The sequence below is a fragment of the Polypterus senegalus genome, chromosome 14, assembly GCF_016835505.1.
Source record: "Polypterus senegalus isolate Bchr_013 chromosome 14, ASM1683550v1, whole genome shotgun sequence".
Lineage (NCBI taxonomy): Eukaryota > Metazoa > Chordata > Cladistia > Polypteriformes > Polypteridae > Polypterus > Polypterus senegalus.
Genome location: NC_053167.1, coordinates 135,862,085 through 135,886,169, shown reverse-complemented (window position 1 = coordinate 135,886,169; position 24,085 = coordinate 135,862,085). Strand labels below are relative to the sequence as shown.

The 24,085-nt window shown below is 44.8% G+C and overlaps 1 protein-coding gene across 1 annotated transcript in view; it reads right to left on the bottom strand.

Annotated features, from left to right (window-relative positions):
* Positions 1 to 1,652: 1,652 nt before the first annotated feature.
* Positions 1,653 to 24,085, bottom strand: part of LOC120514991 (excitatory amino acid transporter 5-like) — a 152,815-nt gene continuing 130,382 nt past the window's right edge. Inside the window, exons 7-11 of the mRNA XM_039735666.1 lie at positions 20,763 to 20,996; positions 17,104 to 17,298; positions 15,693 to 15,827; positions 10,326 to 10,425; positions 1,653 to 3,557 (exon numbers count right to left, since the gene is read on the bottom strand). Of these exons, the coding sequence (XP_039591600.1) occupies positions 3,312 to 3,557; positions 10,326 to 10,425; positions 15,693 to 15,827; positions 17,104 to 17,298; positions 20,763 to 20,996 (910 nt within the window). The 3' untranslated portion in view covers positions 1,653 to 3,311. The remainder of the gene's footprint in view (positions 3,558 to 10,325; positions 10,426 to 15,692; positions 15,828 to 17,103; positions 17,299 to 20,762; positions 20,997 to 24,085) is intronic.

Genomic DNA, 24,085 nt, shown 5'->3' with positions numbered 1-24,085 from the left:
ACATGAATTCAACCCAATATCAACAAATTCTTCAGGATAATGTTCAAGCATCAGTCACAAAGTTGAAGTTACGCAGGGGTTGGATATTCCAACAAGACAATGACCCAAAACACAGTTGGAAATCTACAAAGGCATTCATGCAGAGGGAGAAGTACAATGTTCTGGAATGGCCGTCACAGTCCCCTGACTTGAATATCATCGAAAATCTATGGGATGATTTGAAGCAGGCTGTCCATCAAATTGAACTGAACTGGAGAGATTTTGTATGAAGACTGGTCAGAAACACCTCCATCCAGAATCCAGACACTCATCACAGGCTATAGGAGGACAGTGTCTGGAGGCTCAAAGGAGCAAAAGGAGGCTCAACTGAGTATTGATGTCATATCTCTGTTGGGTGCCCACATTTATGCACCTGTCTAATTTTGTTATGATGCATATTGCATATTTTCTGTTAATCCAATAAACTTAATGTCACTGCTGAAATACTACTGTGTCCATAAGGCATGTCAGATATTAAAAGGAACGCTCAGCCAATGAGAAACAAAAATCCAAAGAATTAAGAGGGGTTCCCAAACTATTTCATGTAACTGTATATGTGTGTGTATATATATATATATATATATATATCTGTCAGTGTGATCGGGGGGGGATATTGGTTGTAAACTTTTATTTACTATGAACATTTCCTTATTAAATTTGCATATGCTGGGTTTATGTCCAAATGTCTGTTAATGACGTTTTCGTTTGATAGCCAAGATTCAGTCAGCTCTCTGGCACTTTTAGTACTGGCCTTACTTGTACATTGTCCCAGTTGAATGTATGTCCGATTGATTTTGTATGTGTATAGATCAGTGATCGAGAGTCCTTCCTTCTGACGTCGGTGTGATGTTCCTGTATACGTGCTGCGATTCTTTTTGATGTTTGTCTCATGTATACTGCTGGGCAAGCACTGCATGGAAGGCTATGAACTGCGTGTCGTGTTTCTGTTGTTCATTTCTTGTTTTTAGCATTGAAAAGTGTGCAGATTGTTTGTGAGTTTGTGTTTCTATCTATCTATCTATCTATCTATCTATCTATCTATCTATCTATCTATCTATCTATCTATCTATCTATCTATCTATCTATCTAGTGCCTTTCATTTCCATCTATCTATGTTATATAGTGCCTGTCTGTCTGTCTATCTGGATTTACCATTTGTTCAGTTTTTTCAGCTCTTTGTATTTTGTTTGTTTGTTCATCTCTTTGACTTTTTTAGACAACGTTTGCTTTGTTTTTTTCTTTTGTTATTTTCACCATGAAGCATTTTTGTTTAAAAGAGTGGACTGCGTTTTCCCTTTCATTACTAGCTGCAGTTTGTCATTTTTTCCCCCTGTAGTGTGAATGTCGAGTTATTTTGGTCCTCCGTTGATTAGGTACTCCACCTTCCCGCCGTTGTCTGGTCACATTTGTCCTCCTTGAGTTCTCTTTCCTAAATGCTCGCTGATTCTGGTGATTTCTTGTACGTCAGCCTTTCTAATCCCAGCAGCTCTTCTCTCTCTCTACCATTTCCAAGTCCCTGTGCACCTCCTTGGCAGGCCCCTTTCACTTGTGCGATGTCATCGTCCCCTTCCCATTCTCGTGATCCCCCATTAAAACTGATGAAAGTCTAAGGACTCTCGTGGATCGGCGCTCACACTCTGATGAACAGGACGGCCACTTCACAGACATAAAGTCATCCAAAGAAATAAAAGTATGGAAGATATTTATTTTGCAAGCATCTGAAACAGCAGATGCAGTTTTTATTAAGAAACCGTTTGTTTGAAGAGCATGTTGTCATGCATGTCGTCAGAGTGCTGCGTATTTCATTTCTTTTCATTCCCAACTCCCCAGTCTCTTAGTATAAAAAAAAAATGATTATGGCTGTAAACTGTAAAAAGGAGAATCGTTCCTCAGACGGTGGTCCGCAAACAAACGGCTACCTTGGTGTTGGGCAGGGGAGGCCATTTCTATGCACCAGGAGTCATGTGACATAAAGGTAATGACTGACAGCCTTCCAGTGACTGAAGGGTCCGGTCTCAGAGGTGTCAGGACCCACTCGTCTTTGTCTTCTTTTCCAGCAAAAGATGAGTCAAAAAAATATATCAAGAAAGGCTTCCAGAAAGAGTTGGCTTTGAAAATGGGGGACTGTCAGCCCATTGATAGCTGGGGAGGTGGACCCCAATGGAGCACAAGATCAAAAAAAGAATCAAAGATGAGGAATTCTGGAATTGGGTTGGCTGGCAGTTAACAAGCACATTCTTTAGGAAGTCCAAAAAGACGCTCATGGTGGGCTTGGTTAAAGACCCTCTGACCTGTAGCCAGTTACACATCTCCACACCAGTCACCCCCAGACCTCCAATAAAACAATAGGGGGCAAAGCTGTGGTGCCAGGCTCATTCATAAAACCAGGGAGGCACCCTATTATCCTCAAACTCAAGTCTACCTCCTGATGCCATAGACAGAGGGGCCTGGTGAATACCAAAGAAACTTTGAGGATCTTTCCGGAAGACCCCGGAATCACTCAAGGGGAACTAACATGGGCTGTTCTTCTCACTCTGATCTGCTGATTGTGAAGATGGCGCCGTTCCTGAGTGGTGCTGGCATCTTCATGGAGGCGGCTGGCACTGCCATGGAAACCACCCCTACTGTTACTCCTGCCAAAATTTGGGAAAGCCCGTGGGTCAAATGAAGAAGGTTTAAAGCGAACGACACCCACAAGACAAGTGTGTGGGACCGTACACAATAGAAGAATATCTTGAGGTGGGACAAGAAAAAAAAAAAGCCCTGTCACCATGAACTGTCACCCACATCTCCCATAAAATGAAGAAAGAGAAGCAAATAGAAATCAAAGACATTTCAATAATAATGTTGCTGGCACGTCCAAAATGGAAGGGAAATGCGCACGAACACAGCCACGCACACGTAAGGAAATAAGACCATCGCCCGTGGCGGGAGGAGCGGGCCACCGAGAGGCAGGGACTTCTCATCTGGCAATGTCAGGACACGGACTGCTGGGCCACCATGGCCATGCTTAGGTCCGTCGTGTCCTTCCCCTCGAACCTCGGACCGTCCCATCCTGCACACCCGCACCCACGTGCAAGGTCTCTGAAATGAGTCTGTCACGCTTTTGAGAGCACACACAAAGCACACGCACGCCCACAAATGTACAAACAGAGGTGCCATGGTGCTTCCAAGTTCAGGTGTAGAAAAGACCCCAAAACCCACATAACCCCAAACCCACCACCCCTTCCCCCGCCGCTCCTATAAGGGTCTTGCCACTTGTCCTTAGGCTCCTATACGTTAGTCTCAAGGCCATTCATATCGATGGAGCAGTGGTCTTTGTCCATGTGCTTCTCCGGATGGATCTTCTGCTCGGGTCGCAGGCCTTCTTCCAGCTGCATGAGTCTGGCCACGTCTACCGGGAGGCCCTCGGGAAGCAGGGCCTTTCCACCAGGCGGCGCATTGAAGCAGCCGTTCTTCTGATAGGCCATTAGCTGTTGGATGCTGATCATGGGCTTGGTCTCACAGATCAGGGGCACCTAAGGGGATAAAAAAGAATTTTGAATGTGGGGCTGCTGGCATTGCTTTGGCAAATAGTTATGAAAGGAACAGGATTAACCGTCGACAACAGGGCTGACAGGGCAGGAGAGGTCGTGTAAGGGGCGTGGCTAGTGGCAGTCCTGGACAAAAAAAAGTGTGCAGCCTGTTACTGAAACAAAAAGGGGTGTGGCTATCAGAGATCAGGAACCCAGCATTCTGCTCTAAAAAGGGGAGGATCCAACAAAGCTCTGGTGTGAAAGTTAAATACAATGGGAAGGGGCATGGCCAGAATAAATTCTAAATGAAATTACAAAACAGGGGAGGAGTCCTTCAACATTTTACAGCTAAAAGGGGCGTGGCTATCAGAGATCAGGTACCCAGCATACTGCTCTAAAAAGGGGAGGGACCAACAAAGCTTTGGTTTGAAAGTTAAGTGAAATGGGAAGGGGCGTGGCCAGGAGAATTTCCTAGTAAATCAAGAAACAAGGGAGGGGCCTTTTAATATTATACAGCTAAAAGAGGCGTGGTTATCAGAGATCAGGTACACAGCATTCTGCTCTTAAAAGGGGAGGGACCAACAAAGCTCTAGTGTGAAAATTAAGTGCAATGGGAAGGGGCGTGGCCAGGAGAAGTTCTCAGTGAAATTACAAAATAGGGAAGGAGTCCTTCAGCATTATACAGCTCTAAGGGGCGTGGTTATCAGAGATCAAGTGTGGACCTATGATAGAACAGTGGGCAGACTTTTCAACATTCTGCTCCAAAATGGGGCAGGACCAACAAAGCTCTGGTGTCAAAGTTAAGTGCAATGGGAAGGGGCATGGCCAGGAGAAATTCTGAGTGAAATTACAAAATAGGGGCGGAGCCTTTTAACATTTCACAGCCAAAATGGGTGTGGTTGTCAAAGTTTAATTATAGACCTATGAAATAAAAGGAGGAAAACTCCTCAGCATTGTGCTCTAAAAAGGGTCAGGGCCAACAAAGCTCTGGTATGAAAGTTAAGTGCAATGGGAAGGAGTGTGGCCAGGAGAATTTCTTTGTGTATTATGAAAAGGGCGTGGTTTTCATCAAGTATGGACCTGTGAAAGAACAGAGGGGAGGCTCAGCTTTCTGCTCTGATCAAAGGGGGCGGGGCTAACGAGTTTAAGTATAAAAGTTCAGTGCAATGGGGAGGGGCTTGACCAGGAGAAATTCTGAGCATATGATAAAACAGGGGAGGAGCCCTTTAACATCACACAGTCAAAAGGGGTGGGGTTATCAGTATGGGCCTATAAAAGAAGAGAGGGGAAACTCAGTATTCTGCTCTGATAAAGTGGTGGGGCCTAAAAAGCTCTAATATGAAAGTTCAGTGCAATGGGGAGGGGCCCTATGATGTGTCACTACCTAAAGGGGCGTGGCTGTATGAGGTAGATAGATACATAGATGACACTTTATTTGTTCCAAGGCGGAGATGTGTCTTTTTCCGGAAGCAGAAGAAATATTATAACAAAAAATACATTCAAGAATTACTAAAAGGAAATGAAACTTCTGACTTGGCTAAAGATAAAATAGAACAGTCCCAGATAGGGGACTCTAAGGGAGCATTGCCGTAGGTATGAAGGAGCCCCATTGGTGTTGCTTGACACCTTTCTGCTAAACACTTTGTTAGCTAAAAGACCTCAGAGTCGGTGGTAAGTTGTGCAGCATTGCTCATGATGGTCATCAGTTTCACCTTCATTCTCTCCTCCACCTCTACCTCTGCTGGAAACCGGAGACATCCCATAACTAAGCCTGCCTTCTTCACCAACTTATGATTGACAAAGCAAAGGCAAAGATCCCTGAAAGTGTCACTACTGAGAGGACCAGGGCAGGGGAAGACCATTGGAGAGATGTTCATTAAACAAGTTGTGACTATTGGAGATCATGGATAAAATGACAAACTAATGGAGAAGACCTCTAAGAAATCATCCACCAATACGATGCAAAGAGACCCTTCAACATTTCACTAAACGAATGGTCACGGCTATTAGGCATGTGACATTAAAAGCAAGAGGACAGACCCTTCTGGAACGGGTGGGGCAAGTGGAGATCATGGCTGAATGATCAAAATAATGAAAATGGCCCTTGAACTAAGGAGTTTTAGTTATAGAAGAGCACGGATGAAATTACAAATTACTGGAGGGGGCATCCAGATATTATTACAAAGCAAGATCACGGATGTCAGTGTTCAAACAAGAACTTATTAACACTTCATCATGTCACTACGAAGGGGTGTGGTGAGTGGAGATCACGGACAAAATTAGGGGGCGGAGCCTGTTATCAGAGGTCAAATATGGACCTATGAAATAACAGAGGAGGCGGCGACACACGCCAAAGCACCACTCCTGCCCACGATAGGAAGAAGGACCAGGAATTAGAGAGGACGCGCACAACATCATCAGCAACATGGACGCCGACGGGGGGACAACGCGGCATCCGAGGAAGAAATGTACCAGACGAGGGGACTGGGAAGGAGGAGAGTGCGGCTCACGAAATTGCTACGTCCGGTGAGTGTTTTTTGTCATACCTCCTACAGGGCCCAGGGAGAGGCAGGAGCAGAAGGTTGCCCCTGTGTTGCCTGGATTGGTGCCCCACACAAAGGGACGAGGGGACAGTGAGTGGCTTTACCGCACTCTCTGATGCAGGCAATAGGGTGAAGGTGGTGTATTGGGATCCCGCTGCTACAGGGGCAGAGGCGGGGATGGCGAACCTCCACCTCGATCCTGGAGGGCACCCGACAAGGCCTGTGCTGAAGGTACACAGACTCAATGGCTCTTGGCCCGGCGAATAAGGACGAGCAAAGCCCGAGTCCCAAAATAGATGACCTGCTGTTGGCTGTACGGGACTTAGAGATCGTTCTCCAACCCATACGGTCTTTATTCACAGGTAGTCGGCCTGCAGAGACAGGCAGTGGGTAGGTTGGAGAGGACGGCCAAAACAATCCTGAAGACGATGCAGGATTGCATGGAGAGGTTCGGCACCCATGCAGACGCAGCGGTACAGGTGAGCGTTTCCTATACCGTAAATAAACAGGAATTGACCCCGGATAGTTCTGAACGGAGTCGAGTAGCTGGAGGTCCGACAGTTGAGCAGTGTGAACAGAAACAGCTGAGGCACACGAGAGGGACTGGTGCCCAGAGCGCCCCACTCCAAATACCGGCAATGGTCTCACACAAGTCAAAAGGGCGTATGCCATAGAGAGTGCCAGACTGTCGCTGCACCCCAGAGTGGAAGAAAGACCCAGACAAGGAACACAGGGTCACTGAGCAGTGCAGCACCTGAGCCAGTGAATAGGGTGGAGGGCTGCACTCCTGCGGGGGGGGAAGGGATGAGCCGATCTCAGTTGGGCATGAGGCAGAGCAGTCCATGTCCACAGGGTGAGGATACGAGGAAGTGCTATGAGTGTCACTGTGTGGGCCATGGGTGGAGGCACTGTCCTAATAGGGTGCCGAGGGGCATCAGTGCAGCACCTCCCCGTCCCCTTCTTGTTTGCTTATTTCAGGATGGAGCCGTGGTCCGATGAACGTCGTTGACTCCCCATACTGGAGGACAACAGCCCCTATTGGGACAGGACGCATCGCCCCACAAGGCTCAGCTGAGGAAGGGAGCAGTGCGATGGGCATTACCCAGCTGGGACATCAGCTGCATGGAAGGGCTGGGGAAGAGAGCATCTGCGAGGCACAACCTCCTCTGGGACACTAGAGGACAGCCCTCCTGGGCAGCTGTGGCACAACGGATTCCCGCAGGGCATGCTGGGAGTTGGAGTTTGGTAAATCCCCTATAGAGGACTTCCACCACACCTGCTGATGAGCCACCTGCAGCACTCCCAGGAGTTGAATAAAAGGAGCCGCCTCACTCCATTCGGGGAGCCAGAGGTGGGAGGAAGAGGATGAAGCTTGCTGGAGGAGGAGTGGAGGAGGCAGAGAAAGGAATAGAAAGCGAGGACAAGAGTATCTTGTGCTCGGTGCCTGTGCTGTAAAGGTGAGAAGCAGGGGGTCCCCATGAGGGAAAAATAGACGTGTGCTGTGCAACACTTGTGTCTCTGCCTGTCTCTGGCTGTACGCGCCCTGGTGGTCCCGCAAGGTTAAATATTAAATCGGTGGCCTTGAGATTTTATATAGCACCTTTCCATGAAGAATATCATTCTAAATAGTGAAAAGGTTTGCAAACTTTAAACGGCAGCTGAATTGACTAACTCGGTGTCACATAATGAGATCCAACAGTGGATACCAGGCCTGTGACCTTAAGATTTTTAAATAGCACTTTTTCATAGAAATCCTCATTCTAAAATTCAAAAGAACAGAAACATAGTGAGAGACTCAGCACTGCACATGGAACCAAAGATCTGAGACGCTAACATTTTATATAGCGCTTTTACAGAGGAAACAATATCAACATGCCATCTCAGGGCATTTTACCCTGACTGTGCCATCTTTCAGCATTATGAGCTCTTGTGGGGGACACCACTCTCTTGGGGTTGCACGGTGAGTTTTGGGTGGGGATTGATTGGGGATTAACTGCTAAGGGCACAAGAAGGGTTCCTAGGATGACACCCTGACATCATCCTGGCTCAAATATTGAAGTTGACCTGAGGGGTCTGCACGCCGTTCTTTCATGGAGCCTTTCTTGTTTGGACAGCACCAGTCTATTTAAAAGCAGTTCCTTTTCAGGACAGAAACCCGACTCCTCCCCTAACTCAATTTGCATAAGCCACTCCTCTTTAACCCTAAAACATCCTCCCTCTGCATTAGGCAGTACGTCTCAGGGGGATGCCAGCGCCCTGTCCTCCTCGTTAATGTGTCTGGATGTTATCACAGGCTGCTGTGACAGGCGAGGGCTTTATGACAGGTGATTGTGCCCATTAGGTCCCCGCCTGCCACGCTCGCTGGCTCTCTGACGACGTCATTCCAAAGAGCCTTATGATGAGATTATGGTGATGAGCAGATGAGCTCTGGCGAGAATCTCTGCTAACCCCTGGAATGATTCAAACCCCTCGGCTCCTGACCTGCTCTTTGCTGACCCAATTCTGCTGTCCTGGCCTAGAAAAATGAAATTAACAGGAATACATTTACTGTTTGGAATAAAAATTCTTAACTGTGCATATACTATAGAGAATCCACCGGCAAAATTAAAGGGTGCCTCTTGCAGTGGTGGCTACAGGGCTCCACCTGGGAAAGGAAGACATGCTAGTAGGTACTAAGCAACATCAAACAACTTTATTGTTTGGGAAATCGGATGAGTGAATTCAGTCATCATATTGACAGGCAGCCAATTGGGTGCATGTAGCTATCACATCTTGCGAAACCTCCAGGGAGAATTTTATAATAAACTATACAGCATGGGCTTCTAGAAACCATGGATTCTGGCACTTCAATCAATCAGTCAATCGCATCGGTTGTGCATTAGCGGCAAAGCGAGGTTCTCTCTGCTCAGAGGTTTTGTTTTAAGCAAAGTTCTCTTTCTTCGGCGGGTTCACTTTGCTGATGTACTCGTCTCCGTTGTCTATCAGTGGCTAAGCGAGGTTCTCTGTCCTCAAGGGTTTCATTTGGCCGATGTGCTCACCTCGCTTGTCTATCAGCGGCTAAACGAGTTTTTCTCTCCTCGTAAGTTTTGTTTTGCCAATGTGCTCGCCCCCTTGTCTATCAGCGGCTAAGTGAGTTTCTCTCTCCTCGTAGGTTTCATTTTGCCGGTGTGCTCGCCTCACTTGTGTGTTACTGACTAAGTGAGTTTCTCTCTTTTCTCAGCGGTTTTACTTTAGCGACAGAGTCGCTTTCTTTGAGCTTCATTGCTGTAGCCTCACACTTCTGGGCTGGACAGACAGATACACACACTTCCACGCGTAGATGTTGATATGTAAGATATGCCTCGTCTTAAGAGCGACTTCAGAAGAGGGCACCAACAACATGCAGATGTTTCTATCTGATCATCAGAAAAGCATCTAATGAACAACTGCGAGTGCTAAGATCACAAGCTGCCTGCGACATTCATCCTTGACATCTTTACTTTTTCAGAAGCTTTTCCTAAAGACTATATATATCCATACCAGACTTTGCTATCCACATTTTCTGTTATGCTTTTTCTCTACTGGTATTATTATTATTCCTGTAATAAATTCCACACTGTTTTTAACTTTCTATGCTTTGTCTTCATGTCCAGACTGATTGAAGTAATAAGGTAGATTTCTTTGAGCACCTGGTGCAGCTAAAGGTTTGCCATACGCTCTGTGCTGCGAGATTTATTAAGGCTGAGGGTGAGAGCTATTCTGTTTGAGCTCCAGAAGACCTGTGTGGAGATGGCAGAAACTTCAAGAACACTTTAATATCTGACATAAAGCTTCTCCATGTCTGGTTATGCAGGAGATAAGGAAACGACTAAATTTGGAATAGGTTCAGAATTGGCCAATCCAATCACATGTTATTGGTGTCGGCCTTAAACACACCTGACTGGAGTATACTTACAGAAGAAGACTCTTTAATATCAAAGTGCAAACAGATCTCTACAAAGTGGTCTCAATTCATTTGTACACTAAATGTGCCGGCCATGGACATTGGAAGAGAGCAGATCACTGGAGCCATGGCAGATTGTTGCCGGTTCTCCATTTGCAGAAACAACCATCTTGCTGTGATGTGTGAGTCCCTTTAGATAAAAGCTTCACTTTGCCTGGTTTTGTCCGCCATGTTGTGTAGGTGATGACACCACCCGCTAGCCATGAGTGGAGCTCAGTGAACCACACTCTCCAAAAGTCCTCCTACCTCATTGCCTTCCTTGTTGAAATCCTTCCTGCAGATGTGGGCCATGATGCCAGTTGCCAGGGCGTCCCCCAGTACGTTGATCATGGTCCTGAATCGGTCCCTGAAAGAGAAAAGAAACTGCCATTGTTGATGTCCTTGGTTTAGGTGGCCACAGAGATGGTCCCAACCCTGACCTCCACGTTGGTGTGCTTTTGAAGTATTGGGTCTGGCAGTTACAACAACCCCAACAAACAGACGCAGTCATCTCTGATCGGGTGCCCAGTTTGGTTCCACTGGATCAGGACCCCTCTTAATGACTTGCACTTCTTGGCCTTCGGGAGTTTGCCCAGATGGCCCCAGCAATGGCTATTAAGCTTAAGATCCTCACCATGAAATTAGGATGCAAGGACACTTCCTGGGCTAGAGACACATCAGCTAATGCCCACCAAACCCAAGAGTTCATTGTCTGATGTTAAGAGTGGTGGCCAGCAGGCGTCAGTGTGGGGGCCGCTTCTATCTATACGAATAAAAGGCAAAGCCCTCACTCACTGACTGACTGACTCACTGACTCACTGACTCACTCACTCACTCACTCACTCACTCACTCACTCACTCACTCACTCACTCACTGACTCACTCACTCACTCATCACTAATTCTCCAACTTCCCGTGTAGGTAGAAGGCTGAAATTTGTCAGGCTCATTCCTTACAGCTTACTTACAAAAGTTGGGCAGGTTTCATTTCGAAATTCTACGTGTAATGGTCATAACTGGAACATATTTTTGTCCATATACTGTAATAGATTGCAGCTCGATAGCCGTGGGAGGCGGAGTTTCGTATTAAAGCATTTAACCAATCACATTTCAGCCATCATTTGTTGCCAGGCAGAGAGGCTTTCACAATCTGTTGTGGAGGCACTCTAACACAGAATAAATGTCGATTAACCTGTTGCTTCAACCAATCAGATTTTGAGTTGGTGTCAGTAGGGCCCTCTAGCAGGCGTGCACGCAACGCGTCACCGTATTCAGACCCATTGATTGGATAGAAGCCGATATGAGAAAGTCTACGATGCCATTGAATGCACCGCAGGTGCTCCGAGCGAAAGATCGTCGCATGCACTACGGCCAACTCCATGGCAGGATTCTGGACAATATTATTTGCCAGACACAGACCAGATTTCAAAACCATGAAAACCTGATGTTTGTCACGCTCCTCAAGCCCCAGAAGTTTCGGGAATACAAGAAAAATTTAACGCATGCAGCCTTCTCCACTTTAACACAAGAGCCACGGAGTGCTTTTTGATCTGTCTCGGCTAAAAACAGAACTGACTGTAATGTATGCCATGGATGATTTTGCAGGAAAATCTCCCACTGATCTCCTTGACTTCCTTCATCAGAAAAATCTGAATGAGAGCATGGGGCAGCTGTTCACATTGGTATATTTGGCGGTGAGCATTCCTGTGTACACTGCTTCTGTCGAGCGGACATTTTCAGCCCTAAAGCGAATTGAAACTTATGCCAGGAATACCATAGGGCGGGTTCGCCTTTCACCATTAGCTTCGATGGCGATAGAAAGTGAGGTTTTGATGGAACTGAAGTGCACGGATAATCCATACGACAGAGTAATTGAACTTTTTTTTAGGAAAGAGAGGACATTGGATTTTATTTACAAATAATCCAAATTTTTGTTGAGTAAAATGTTGCAATTTTCCTAAATAATATTGCAACTTTATGAGCTATTATTGATGTTTTTTATGTGTGTCGCGGCTGTAGCTGCAGTTGAAAGGAACTTGTTCACCCCTGGTTTGTCTATTCAATAAAGGCATTTATTGTGACTACAGGAGTTATCTTTTATATTTATATATATATATATATATATATTTATATATTTATATATATATATATATTTATATATATATATATATATATATATTTATATATATATATTTATATATATTTATATATATGTATATATATGTATATATATATATATATATTATATATATATATATATATATTTATATATATATATATATATATATATATTTATATATATATTTATATATATATATATATTTATATATATATATAAATATATATATTGTGACGGACAGCCGGGTCCCATGCCTGGCCGGGACGCGTCTGATGCATACGTCCCGGGGGAGGCATCATGGACTTTGCAATACCTCCCCCGGGGCGCTTGGGGGCAGTCTCCCTGGCAGTGGATTCCTCCTCAATCTCCCCCGTGGCTCCATGGGACATGGAGTCCACCACAGCAGCCCGGTTGGGAGATGGGGTGGCCGCTAGGGGCTGCTGCAGAGAACCAGCCACCACACTGGACGGTTTATCAGCCCCACCCGGAGGTGCAATTAAGACCAGCTGGTCAGGCACCTGGATCACTTCCGGGTGGGGTATAAAAGGGCCTGCCTCCAAGCAATCGAGGCCAGAATCGGGAGGAAGAGGACGAGGTTGCCTGGGAGGAGTGGTGGAGCAGGAAAGTGTGGGGTTGTGTTGGTTTGGTGCTTGGGACTGTGTTGGGCGGTGGGACACGGAAAGACGTGTGCCCACGGCTGAAGAGCAACAAAAATAAATACCTGTGAGTGTGAACACGTGCCTCTGTGTATTCTGTGCCGGGTCGGGCGCTATATAGCGCCTTAACACAATATATATATATATACACATACATACCCTGATCTACATACTGTCAAATAAACAAACCACACGCTGTGGCGCAACACGAGAGGCTTCGCCTCTAGCACTGACGTCTGAGGTTCAATTCCCGAGACGGGGTGCAGTGAGTGTGTATGCCTGATAAGCCCAGAATTAGGGTGAAACACGTGTCGCGTACTGTTTGCATTATTTGACAGTAAAACTATTTCAATATATATTCAATATATATATATCAGCGCTTCCCGATACATTTTACCCTCGCACCCCCTTGGTTTGAGAAGAAGTATGAAAAAATATGAGGTTAACGCAGAAAAACAGATCACCAATTCAAGCTTTATGAATAATGGATACTTTATTCGCCATCAATGATTGTTTTGGTAAAGCCATACTCCGTGTGATCCTCCTTCCATTTTATAATTTTTCCGCGACTACCCACGATTAAATAAATGGTAAAAAAGTAAGAGCGAAGCGAGGGTGACTTATTCAGGCAGGAAGGCGACAGCTCAATAGCTCGAATTTGGATATAAGTAGGTTCTATTTAGTCACCAGAAATATCTTTGGGAGGAATAGAAGTTGAATTTAGTCTTTAAATTTCTATGGTGAAGAAAAATTTATGCAATGATGACTACATTTAACTTACATTCCTACTAAACATATTTCTGTCGACTAAATAAAAATTACTTATATTTAAAATTTAAAGAGAACTTGAAAAGATACGATAGTTCATAATACCCATGCAGCACTAAGTGCACATAAGAGCAGGAGTCATCCATTTTAACAAGCAGCGTATTGCACTGACACGAAATAGTCTGCCCATTTAATTATTTAGGAATGGATAAATAAATTAAGATTTTGAACAAATAATGTTTTTAATTTTTCTTCCTCGATGGATTCTGGCACCCCCAGCAACAACTGCTCGCACCCCAAAGGAGATATATATATATATATATATATACAGTATATAGATATACTGTAGATATAGATAGATAGATATATATAAATATAATTTAGATAGATAGATAGATATATATGTGTATGTATATGTGTGTGTGTATATATGTAGATATGTATGTATATATATATATATATATTGTCGTGGATGCCAGGGGCGATGACCCGGCTGGGATGCCTTGGAAGACCGGAAGTGGGCGTGCGCCCATCTGGGACCACGTGGGGGCTGCCTTCCAGGTTGCTTTGGGGGCCACAGGTACAGGGCATGGAAGCTCCACCCTGTAGGGGCCCGTGGTCACTGCCAGGAGGCGCCCCAATGCCTTGGGGACCTGTTACCCCAGCACTTCCGCCACACCAGGAAGTGCTGGGGAAGATTAGAACGGCACCGGAGAGCTGCCGGGAGGACAGCCGGCACTTCCGCCACGCTGGGGCGTGGCCAGAGGAGGAATGCCGGGAACACCTGGGGCTAATCCGGTGACTGTATAAAAGGGGCCGTCTCCATTCATTCGAGGCTAGAGTCGGGTGGAGGCAGCCCAAGGCAAGAGAGAGGAGAGTGGAGGCGGCCCGAAGAAAGGCATATTGTGGCCAGGACTGTGTTTGGGGTTTGTGCACTTTTGGACTGGGTCTGAGTGACCATTTATTGTATATATTTTGTAAATAATAAGCGTGTGGTGGTGAAGAACAACATGTCCGCCTGTCTGTGTCCAGGTCGGCTCCACAATATATAGAGGTGTGTGTGTGTCTGTATATATATATATATATATATATATATATATATATATATATATGCATGCCAGCAACACTCATGACAATGACAAAACAATTACATTGTCAATCATTTTACATTATTATTAAAATGTTTCCTTTTCTTTTTCATTACTTCTTTGACACACTACTTCTCCACTATGAAGCGCGGGTATTTTTCTAGTTTTTAATATTTATAAATGATTTAGATAGCAATATAAAGAACAAGCTGGTTAAGTTTGCAGATGATACCAAAATAGGTGGATTGGCAGATAATTTGGAATCCGATATATCATCACAGAAGGACTTGGATAGAAGACACAGGCTTGGACAGATGTGTGGCAGATGAAATTTATTGTCAGTAAATGTAAAGAATTACACATAGGAAGTCAAAATGTGAAGTTTAAATACACAATGGGTGGTCGGAAAATCGAGAGTCCACCTTATGAGAAGGATTTAGGAGTCATAGTGGACTCTGACAGACAGTCTTCAGAAGCCATTAAGAAGGCTAACTGAATGTCAGGTTATATAGCGCCTTGATGTGTGGAGTACAAGTCACAGCTTTATAACACACTGGTGAGGCCTCATCTGGAGTCCTGTGTGCAGGTTTGGTCTCCAGGCTACAAAAAGGACAAAGCAGCACAAGAGAAGGTCCAGAGAAGAGCGACGAGGCTGATTCAGGGGCTACAGGGGGTGAGTGATGAGGAAAGATTAAAAGAGCTGAGCCTTTACAGGTTAAGCAAAAGAAGATTAAGAGGAGACCTGACTGAGGTGTTTAAAATTATGAAGGGAATTAGTACCGTGGATCGGGACGGTGACTTTAAAATGAGTTTATCAAGAACACAGGTACATAGTTGGAAACTTGTGAAGAGGAAACTTCACAGAACCATTGGGAGGTTTTTCTTAACCTAGAGAACCACAGACACACAGAATACGTGATCAGGTAGTGTGTTGGACAGTAGCAAACTTTACAAATGAAGGTAGCAAAATACAAAAAAGCAAAAATTGAAAGTTGAAAACGTACAGCGCCCAGTCCACGGCGATAATCAGGGTGATGTCATCAGTCGGCAGCCCCACAGATGTCAGCACGATCACCATGGTGACGAGGCCTGCCTGTGGAATTCCGGCTGCTCCGATGCTGGCCGCTGTGGCTGTGATACTGGAAAGAGAAAAAGAGAGAGAGCAGATGCAGACCCCAGTTAGATAGGCATCATGGAGGGCAGGGCACTTGTCATCCTTTCAGCTCGATGGCGGGCACATTCAGGTTTTTTGTTTTGTTTGTATTTTATTTTATTATTTTATTTATTTTGATCCTTTGCCTTTATGGCAGGTCATGAGGTTCTCCTGCTAGGAGCTCTTTGAGATGATGAGTCCACTGCCTCTACCCAAACTACAGCACATTGCCCATCGAAGGCGGAATCCCATTGCATGGCGTCCATGTTCATTTGCCCTTGCTAGACTAACTGTGCTGTGCTCTGAGTTGTCAGACTACCCATAAGCCATTGCAGACGTGTTGAATGGCATCAGCTTCTATCCGTTGAGGTTACCACATAATGTTCAAACTGCCTTTACTTTTAAATTTACCCTCCTATCTTCATCCTGACTGGGAACGAGAACAGGGACTGTCCCAAACCGGGATGGGCATCAATTTTTATGGGAAAAATACTTCAATCTTCTTGAGGAAATAAAACTGAAAGTAGGTGTGCAGAGTCTGGAAGCGTCCATTTTCACTTCATTGTTTTGCCGGACTGTATGCCAGTCTCTCCTGTCTGCGCTAATAGTAGCAGGCCCGGTGCCAATGGCTGCAAATGTACTTGTGCTTTACAAAAACGGCTGCATATTTATGTACTAGTATAGGATGCCAGGGCCAAAAGGTTTAAACTCACAAATTTAGGGGCACAGGGACCAGGAGCCTATCTTGGCAGCACTTGGACCAGTCTGGGAATTGTCACTCTCCTGTCACAAATGACAGTAGGCAAGTAGCTGTAATTTCTATATATCGTGCCTTTAGAAATTAAGAAGGGTCAATTTCTGTATAGCAGCTACCACATGGAAGAGTACCCAATAAGCATTCATCCTTGCATTGCACCTTTCAAACTTCGTGATCATTGTATATAGCGTCTTAACTTCCATTTGTAGGCTGTCACTACTACTCCTTTATATAGCGTCTTCTTACTCCGTAAAGCATCATTTCTATAAGGTTGCCCTCATGGCCAAAAATAATGAACTGATATGCCGTGGTATCTTTTGAGTCATGAATAATCAATAAGATAAATGGGCCGTGAATATTCCACCAGGAGGCGCCAGAGCAGAGGAGTTTGGGTGCTCTTTGAATTTATTGAAATCCTAGAAATCCATGTGGAGGTGTCCCAGTAAATCCACATCAGAAAGGCAGCAGAACGAGGTGACAACTTGACCTGACCAGGCGTCCCTACCTGATGGTGATAATCTGGCCAAAGTCCAGCTCATAGTTGTTGACTTGTGCAATGAAGATGGCGGCCACCGCCTCGTAGAGCGCCGTCCCGTCCATGTTGATTGTGGCACCAACGGGCAGAACGAAGCGGATGATTCGCCGGTCGATGTGGTTGTTCTCTAGCAGGCACTTGAAGGTGATGGGCAAAGTGGCGGAGCTGCAGGAGACAGAGAGAGAAAAGGAGAGAGATGGGGAGAGACAGACAGACTGGTCAGATCAGAGCATTGTGCCCACCTCGGCTCCTGTAAACACAACTCAATTCACAATTAAAATCCTTGGCATTAAGTGTGACTCAGGCTCAGAATTCAATGGAATTGCGGTTATACCCGAGTCAGACGTGGGGTGACGTGTAAAGATCCACTTTACGCCATTAAGCCTGAATAACTCTCACGACAGTATTCTGCTGCCATCTAGTGGGTAAAATAACATTATGCTGCTCAAGAATCGCTAATCTAAGCCTTTCTGTCATTTTAAGGAATAGTTCTAAAAAACGATGGGGTTTGACCCAAGATGGCACCTTTTGGGTCACACAGGGTCGTGACTCACCATTGTGTTCAATGAAAGAGAGTCGCGTTTACAGTTTAGGAAGTGTCTCGCGATGGGTCAGTGCGGGCAGGTTAAACAACGGACATTGCTCCACTATGACTGTCGGTGGGAAATCTCCAAGGGGGATCCTCTCCCCGCTATGACAGTTTTCCAAAGGGGAATCCCCCCTCGCCATGAATGTCAGTGGCAATTCTACAAGGGGGAACTGACCCTGACTATGACTACTGCTGGCGATTCTCTGAGGGGGATTCCCCCTCATTGTGACTGTCGGCAGGGAGTCTCATAGGGGGACGTTCCCCCTTGCTTTGACTGTCGATGGTGATTCTCCAAGGAGGAAACCCCTCAGTAAGACTGTCGGTGGCGCCTGATGGTGGGGATTCTCCAAGTGGGATCTCCCTCTTTCTTTGACTGTCACCGGTGATCTTCCAAGGAGGAAACCCCTCACTATGAATGTCGGTGGCAATTCTCCAAGGGGGATCACCTCCCTCCCCTGCTATGACTGCTGGTGGGGATTCTCCAAGGGTCATTCATCCCTCTCACTATGACAGTCGGTGGCAATTCTGCAAGGAAGACCACCTCAGTGATCTGATGGTCATCAGGAACAGGGTACTGAGAAGGGAAAGATTGGGTGTTGAGAAAAATAATGAAACACAGCACGAAGGTGTCAAGGACTAGCACTCGCAAAGCTCCGAAATCTCAAAAACACTTTCAAAAATGCTGTCAAAAAACCCTGTATGGATACAAAAGAGGGTCTTGTACAATCTTTATAAAATAAAGCAGTGATTTTTTTATAATATATGTATAATGGGGTTGTCTGAAACAATAAAGCAATCCAATGTAGACAAAGTCCCAGAGCAAGAACCCAAAGAGTGATCCAAAGACAGAGCAAGCAGGTCAAAAATCCAAGAAGTCACATTAAGTACAGAAGAAACTCAAAAAACTCAGCACGACTTGTGGGCTTAGGGTCGTTGTCTCGCTGCATGACCCACCTTCTCTTGAGATTCAGTTCATGGACAGATGTCCTGACATTTTCCTTTAGAATTCTCTGATATCATTCAGAATTCATTGTTCCATCAATGAAGGCAAGCCGTCCTGGCCCAGATGCAGCACAACAGGCCCAAACCATGATACTACCACCACCATGTGTCACAGATGGGATAAGGTCCTTATGCTGGAATGCAGTGTTTTCCTTTCTCTAAACATAACGCTTTTCATTTAAACCAAAAAGTTCTATTTTGGTCTCATCCTTCCACAAAACATTCTTCCAATAGCCTTCTGGTTTGTCCACGTGATCTTATCTAGCAAACCGCAGACGAGCAGCAATGTTTTTTTTGGAGAGCAGTGGCTTTCTCCTTGCAATCCTGCCATGCACACCATTGTTGTTCAGTGTTCTCCTGATGGTGGACTCATGAACATGAACATCAGCCAATGTGAGAGAGGCCTTCAGTTGGGGTCCTTTGTGACCTCGCCGACTATTACACGTGTGCCTTGCTCTTGGAGTGATCTTTGTTGGTCGACCACTCCTGGGGAGGGTAACGATGGTCTTGAATTTCCTCCATTTGTACACAATCTGTCTGACTGTGGATTGGTGGAGTCCAAACTCTTTAGAGATGGTTTTGTAACCTTTTCCAGCCTGATGAGCATCAACAACTCTTTTTGTGAGGTCCTCAGAAATCTCCTTTGTTGGTGCCATGATACACTTCCACAAACGTGTTGTGACGAGCAGACTTTGATAGATCCTGTTCTTTAAATAACACAGGGTGCCCACTCACACCTGATTGGCATCCCACTGATTGAAAACACCAGACTCGAATTTCACCTTCAAACTAACTGATCATCTGTGAGGTTCACATACTTTTGCCACTCACAAATATGTAATATTCGATCATTTTCCTTAATAATTAAATGATCAAGTATAATACTTTTGTCTCATTTGTTTAACTGGTTTCTCTTTATCTACTTTTAGGACTTGAGTGAAAATCTGATGATGTTTTAGGTCATATTTATGCAGAAATATAGAAAATTCTAAAGGGTTCACAAACTTTCAAGCACCACTGTACACACACAAACACACACAGTATATCGTAGCACATTTGCCAATTGCCAAATCTATTCTCACTCCTTACGTGGCTCTTTTAGGAGGCTCATTGTTGTCATAATAGTTGGAATTGAAAGATGGTGTAAAAATAAATTGACATCCCCTGCCCATCCCTGTATATATTCATCTGTCCACTCGCATACACTTCACAGTTTTCTAACCTTCCATTCATTCATCTACCTGTTGCTATGTCCATCCGCCCATCCGTGTATTCGTCCTTTCATTAGTCTATCAGCATGTTCAAACATCCATCCTTCTGTCCGTCTGGGTTATCTTTACATTCCTCCATCTGTCCATCCTTTTAAATCATATATGGCTGAGCCCACACTCTGGTCACTCTGGTTACACTCGGCCCTTTTAAGTTTCTCCTTCTACTTCTGCAGGCAGAGCATCAACCTCGTCGAGAGGTTTACTTACCTCGGCAGTGACATTCATGTGACTCTGGTGACTCTTCCTATGAGGTCAGTAGATGGACTGGGAGAGCATGGGGGGCCATGAGGTCACTGGAAATGGGTGTGTGGTGCTCCCGATATCTTTGCAAAAGGATGAAGGTCCGAGTCTTTAGAGTCCTGGTGCTTCTTGTTTGTGAGACATGGACACTACCCAGTGACCTGAGATGATGACTCGACTCCTTCTTGTGAGTCTCTTCAGAGAGTCCTTAGGTCTCACTGGTTTGACTTTGTGTTGCTCATGGAGTTCCGAATTTGGAAGATGACCTGCATTGTGAGGAAGCGTCAGTTACGGCACTATAGCCATGTGGCTCAATACCCTGAGGGTGATCCGGCTCACAGGACCCTCATTGTTAAGGACCAGGCCCACATAACACCTGGCTGCAACAGATAGATGGTCATTTTCAGGGGGAGGAACTGGACGGCGTGTCTGCCTGGTGGGTTACCCGAAGTGTTTTGTTGTGTGGTGGGTACGGCAATATGCCTGCTCGCCAACCTGACCAGACCTTACCATCTACCTCTCCTTACCTTGAAGATGTTGCCAGTGCAATGAGCAGGGCTTGCAAAATGCCTCTGATGAAGACTATGGGGTTCTTTTTGGTGATGAAGAAGTACATGCTAGGCAGGATGAAGAGTCCATGAACTATAAGCCCCAGCACCACAGTGATGGCGTAGAAGCCCAGTTTTTTCCCAATCGCTGTCGGGTCATCCATTTCCAGGATCTTGCCAGCTATTAGGAACACAATTCCAAAAGGGAAATACCTGGAAATGAAAGAGAGAGATGTTGACGGAAATAGTAATAAAAAAATAAAAGGAGGGAGAGAGATCTTCATCAGATAGACATATAGATAATGCTTTAATTGTAACCAAGGGGAAATTAAAACTTTATAGAAGCTCAAGAAAATATAAATAGTATAATAAGTAATATCACAAACACGAAGCCCCTAAAGACACAACAGAAGCACGCTGTCACACGCATGTGCTTGGGGAACAACCTAAAGGCTTGTGTGAGTGTAATTTACTGTTGGGACAAGAGGGGGCACTTTGTAATAATGTTCTCCTCTTCTCCTGACACCTCTCCCACTGTGACGTCACTTCTGGGGGTCAGACCACCTGGCGCCGCCCCTTCCTCCCAGAATCCACCATAAGAGGAAACAACGCCATCTTGGGCAGACTAACTGATTTCAAGGATGTCTCCATTTTGTGCATTACAACGCGTTTTATTTTTAAACCTTTTTGTGTAACTTGAATATGCAGGGTTTGCCACTGAGTGCCCCAGACCCTTAATCTTGTGCACTTGTCTCCTTTTCAGCGCCCATATTTTTTGCTTAACCAACGTTTACCACGTCATAAAGTATCACATCAAGGTTCAGGCACCAGTGTGACAGTTTGACAGATGGACACAACCCTTGGTTTTTACATATTGTGGTGGTTGCCGGGGCCTTCACCTGGCTGGGATGCCACCTTTAATGGAAGGACCTGGGGAGAGAGCGTGCTCAGGGCCTTTATCTCCCCCCGAATGCTAGGGGGCAGCCTCCCTTGGGTTGCTTTGGCACCAAAGACTCCCACAGGGCTTCATGGGAGTTGGAGTTTGGCACATCCCTGTTGGGTCCCGTGGGTGCTGCCAGGGGGTACTGTAGGAAATGCGGAGCCCTGTATTGAAGCACCACACCCGAAAGTGCTGCCAGAAGGAGACTATGGGACAAGTGGAGCATTTCCAGGTGCTCTATAAAAGGAGCCGCCTCACTCCATTCAGGGAGATGGAGGACACAGCTTGCTGGAGGAGGAGTGGAGGTGGAAAGAAACAGAAAGAGAAGAAGAAAAGACATTGCTGCATGTTTCTTTTATTATTAGTGCTTGTGTATGGTACATTGCTTGTATGAAAGGAGTGAAAAGCGTTTCCCACTGAAATAAAGCCTTGTGTGTTGCTGGACTTTTGTTTGTGTCTCTTGTTTTGGGTGTTTGCTAGAGGAGGAGTGGAGGTGGAAAAGAAAAGAAGAAGAAAACATATTGCTGTGTGCTGTTTATTGTGCTGTAACTGTGCTGAGAAGGTGGAAAACCAGAGAAGTGTTTCCCACAGCCAAAACAAAAAAAAAGTGTTGTTCTGAACTTCCGTCCTGTGTCTGTCTGTGTCAGGTTTGGGGAGCTGAGCCGCCCCTGCAGTCCACAATATATACAGATGATCGCTGCCATGTTTGACTTGTCTCTTTAGGGCAGCATCACATGTTGCTAGGGGCGTGTCCTCAGAAGTTGTGACCTTTTGTATAATGACGTGATGAGTTAAAAGATCACTTCCATATCTGAGTAGTGGATTCAGTTCCAGCTTTTCTCAAATCGATCCATTCGAAAGATCTTTCTACTCTAAAGGTACCTTTAAACTTTTAGCTCTGGACTTTTTGGCCACTATTGCTGTCTCTTATTTTGTACTAGCAAAATGCCCGCGCTTCGCAGCGGAGAAGTAGTGTGTTAAAGAAGTTATGAAAAAGAAAAGGAAAAATTTTATAAATAACGTAACATGATTGTCAATGTAATTGTTTTGTCACTGTTATGAGTGTTTCTGTCATATATATATATATATATATATATACACACACACACACACACACACACACACACACACACACACATATAAACATATATATATATACATATCCACACATATATATATATAAACATATATATACATACATATCTACATATATACATATACACACACACACACGCACACACACACACATATATATATATATATATATATATATATATACTGTATATACATATATACAGTCTTTGAGGTGCGAGCAACTGTTGCTGGGGATGCCAGAATCCATGAAGGAAGAAAAATGAAAAACATTATTTGTACAAAATCTTAATTTATTTATCCATTTCTAAATAATTAAATGGGCAGGCTATTTTGTATCAGTGCAATACGCTGCTTGTTAAAACGGATGACTCCCGCTCTTACGTGCAAGTCAGCGTGGATATTATAAACTATCATTTCTGTTCAAGTTCTATTTAAATTTTAAATAGAAGGAATTTTTATTTAGTCGACAGAAATATCTTTGGTAGGAATGTAAGTTAAATGTAGGCATCATTGCATACATTTTTCTTCACCATACAAATGTAAAGAGTAAATTCGCCTTGCATTCCAACCAAAGATATTTGTGTCGACTAAATAGAACTTGAAAAGATATATTTTTTCGAATGTGATTGCGCAATTCAGATCGAGTTGACGCGCACTACATCGAGCCCGCATGCTATTGTGGTTTCACCTGCGTGCCTCAATAAGTCATCCTCCCCTTGCTCTTACTTTTTTTACCGTTCATCTAATGATTACACTGAGTATGGCTTTACCAAAACAATCATTGATGGCGAATAAAGTATTCATTATTCATAAAGCTTCAATTGGTGATCTGTCTTTCTGCGTTAACCGCATATTTTTTCATACATCTCAAATCAAGGGGATGCGAGGGTAAAATAAATCGGAAAGCGCGCATACATACTCGGTGCACCCCCTCTCAGGAATCGAACCTCAGATGTCGGAGCTAGAGGCGAAGCCTCTACTATTGCGCCACGGCGTGTGGTTGTTTCTTAATGCATCAGTAAACAGCTCGTTTTCCTCTTTATCTGAGATGTGACACACTGCATGCACGGGTTTTTTTTTACACTGTCTTCCTTTAGCGTGACATTGACTTTTTCCACCCCACGGCTGTATTTAATGTCAGTTTCTCTTGCAGTTTCGCTGAGTTTGTGCCAAACACCACCCTGACCATCTTATCTTCCTCTGCATAAGCACAGTCCTTCACCCGTGAATATTTAGTGGCAGTGTTTCTATTGGATTGCTGTTGACG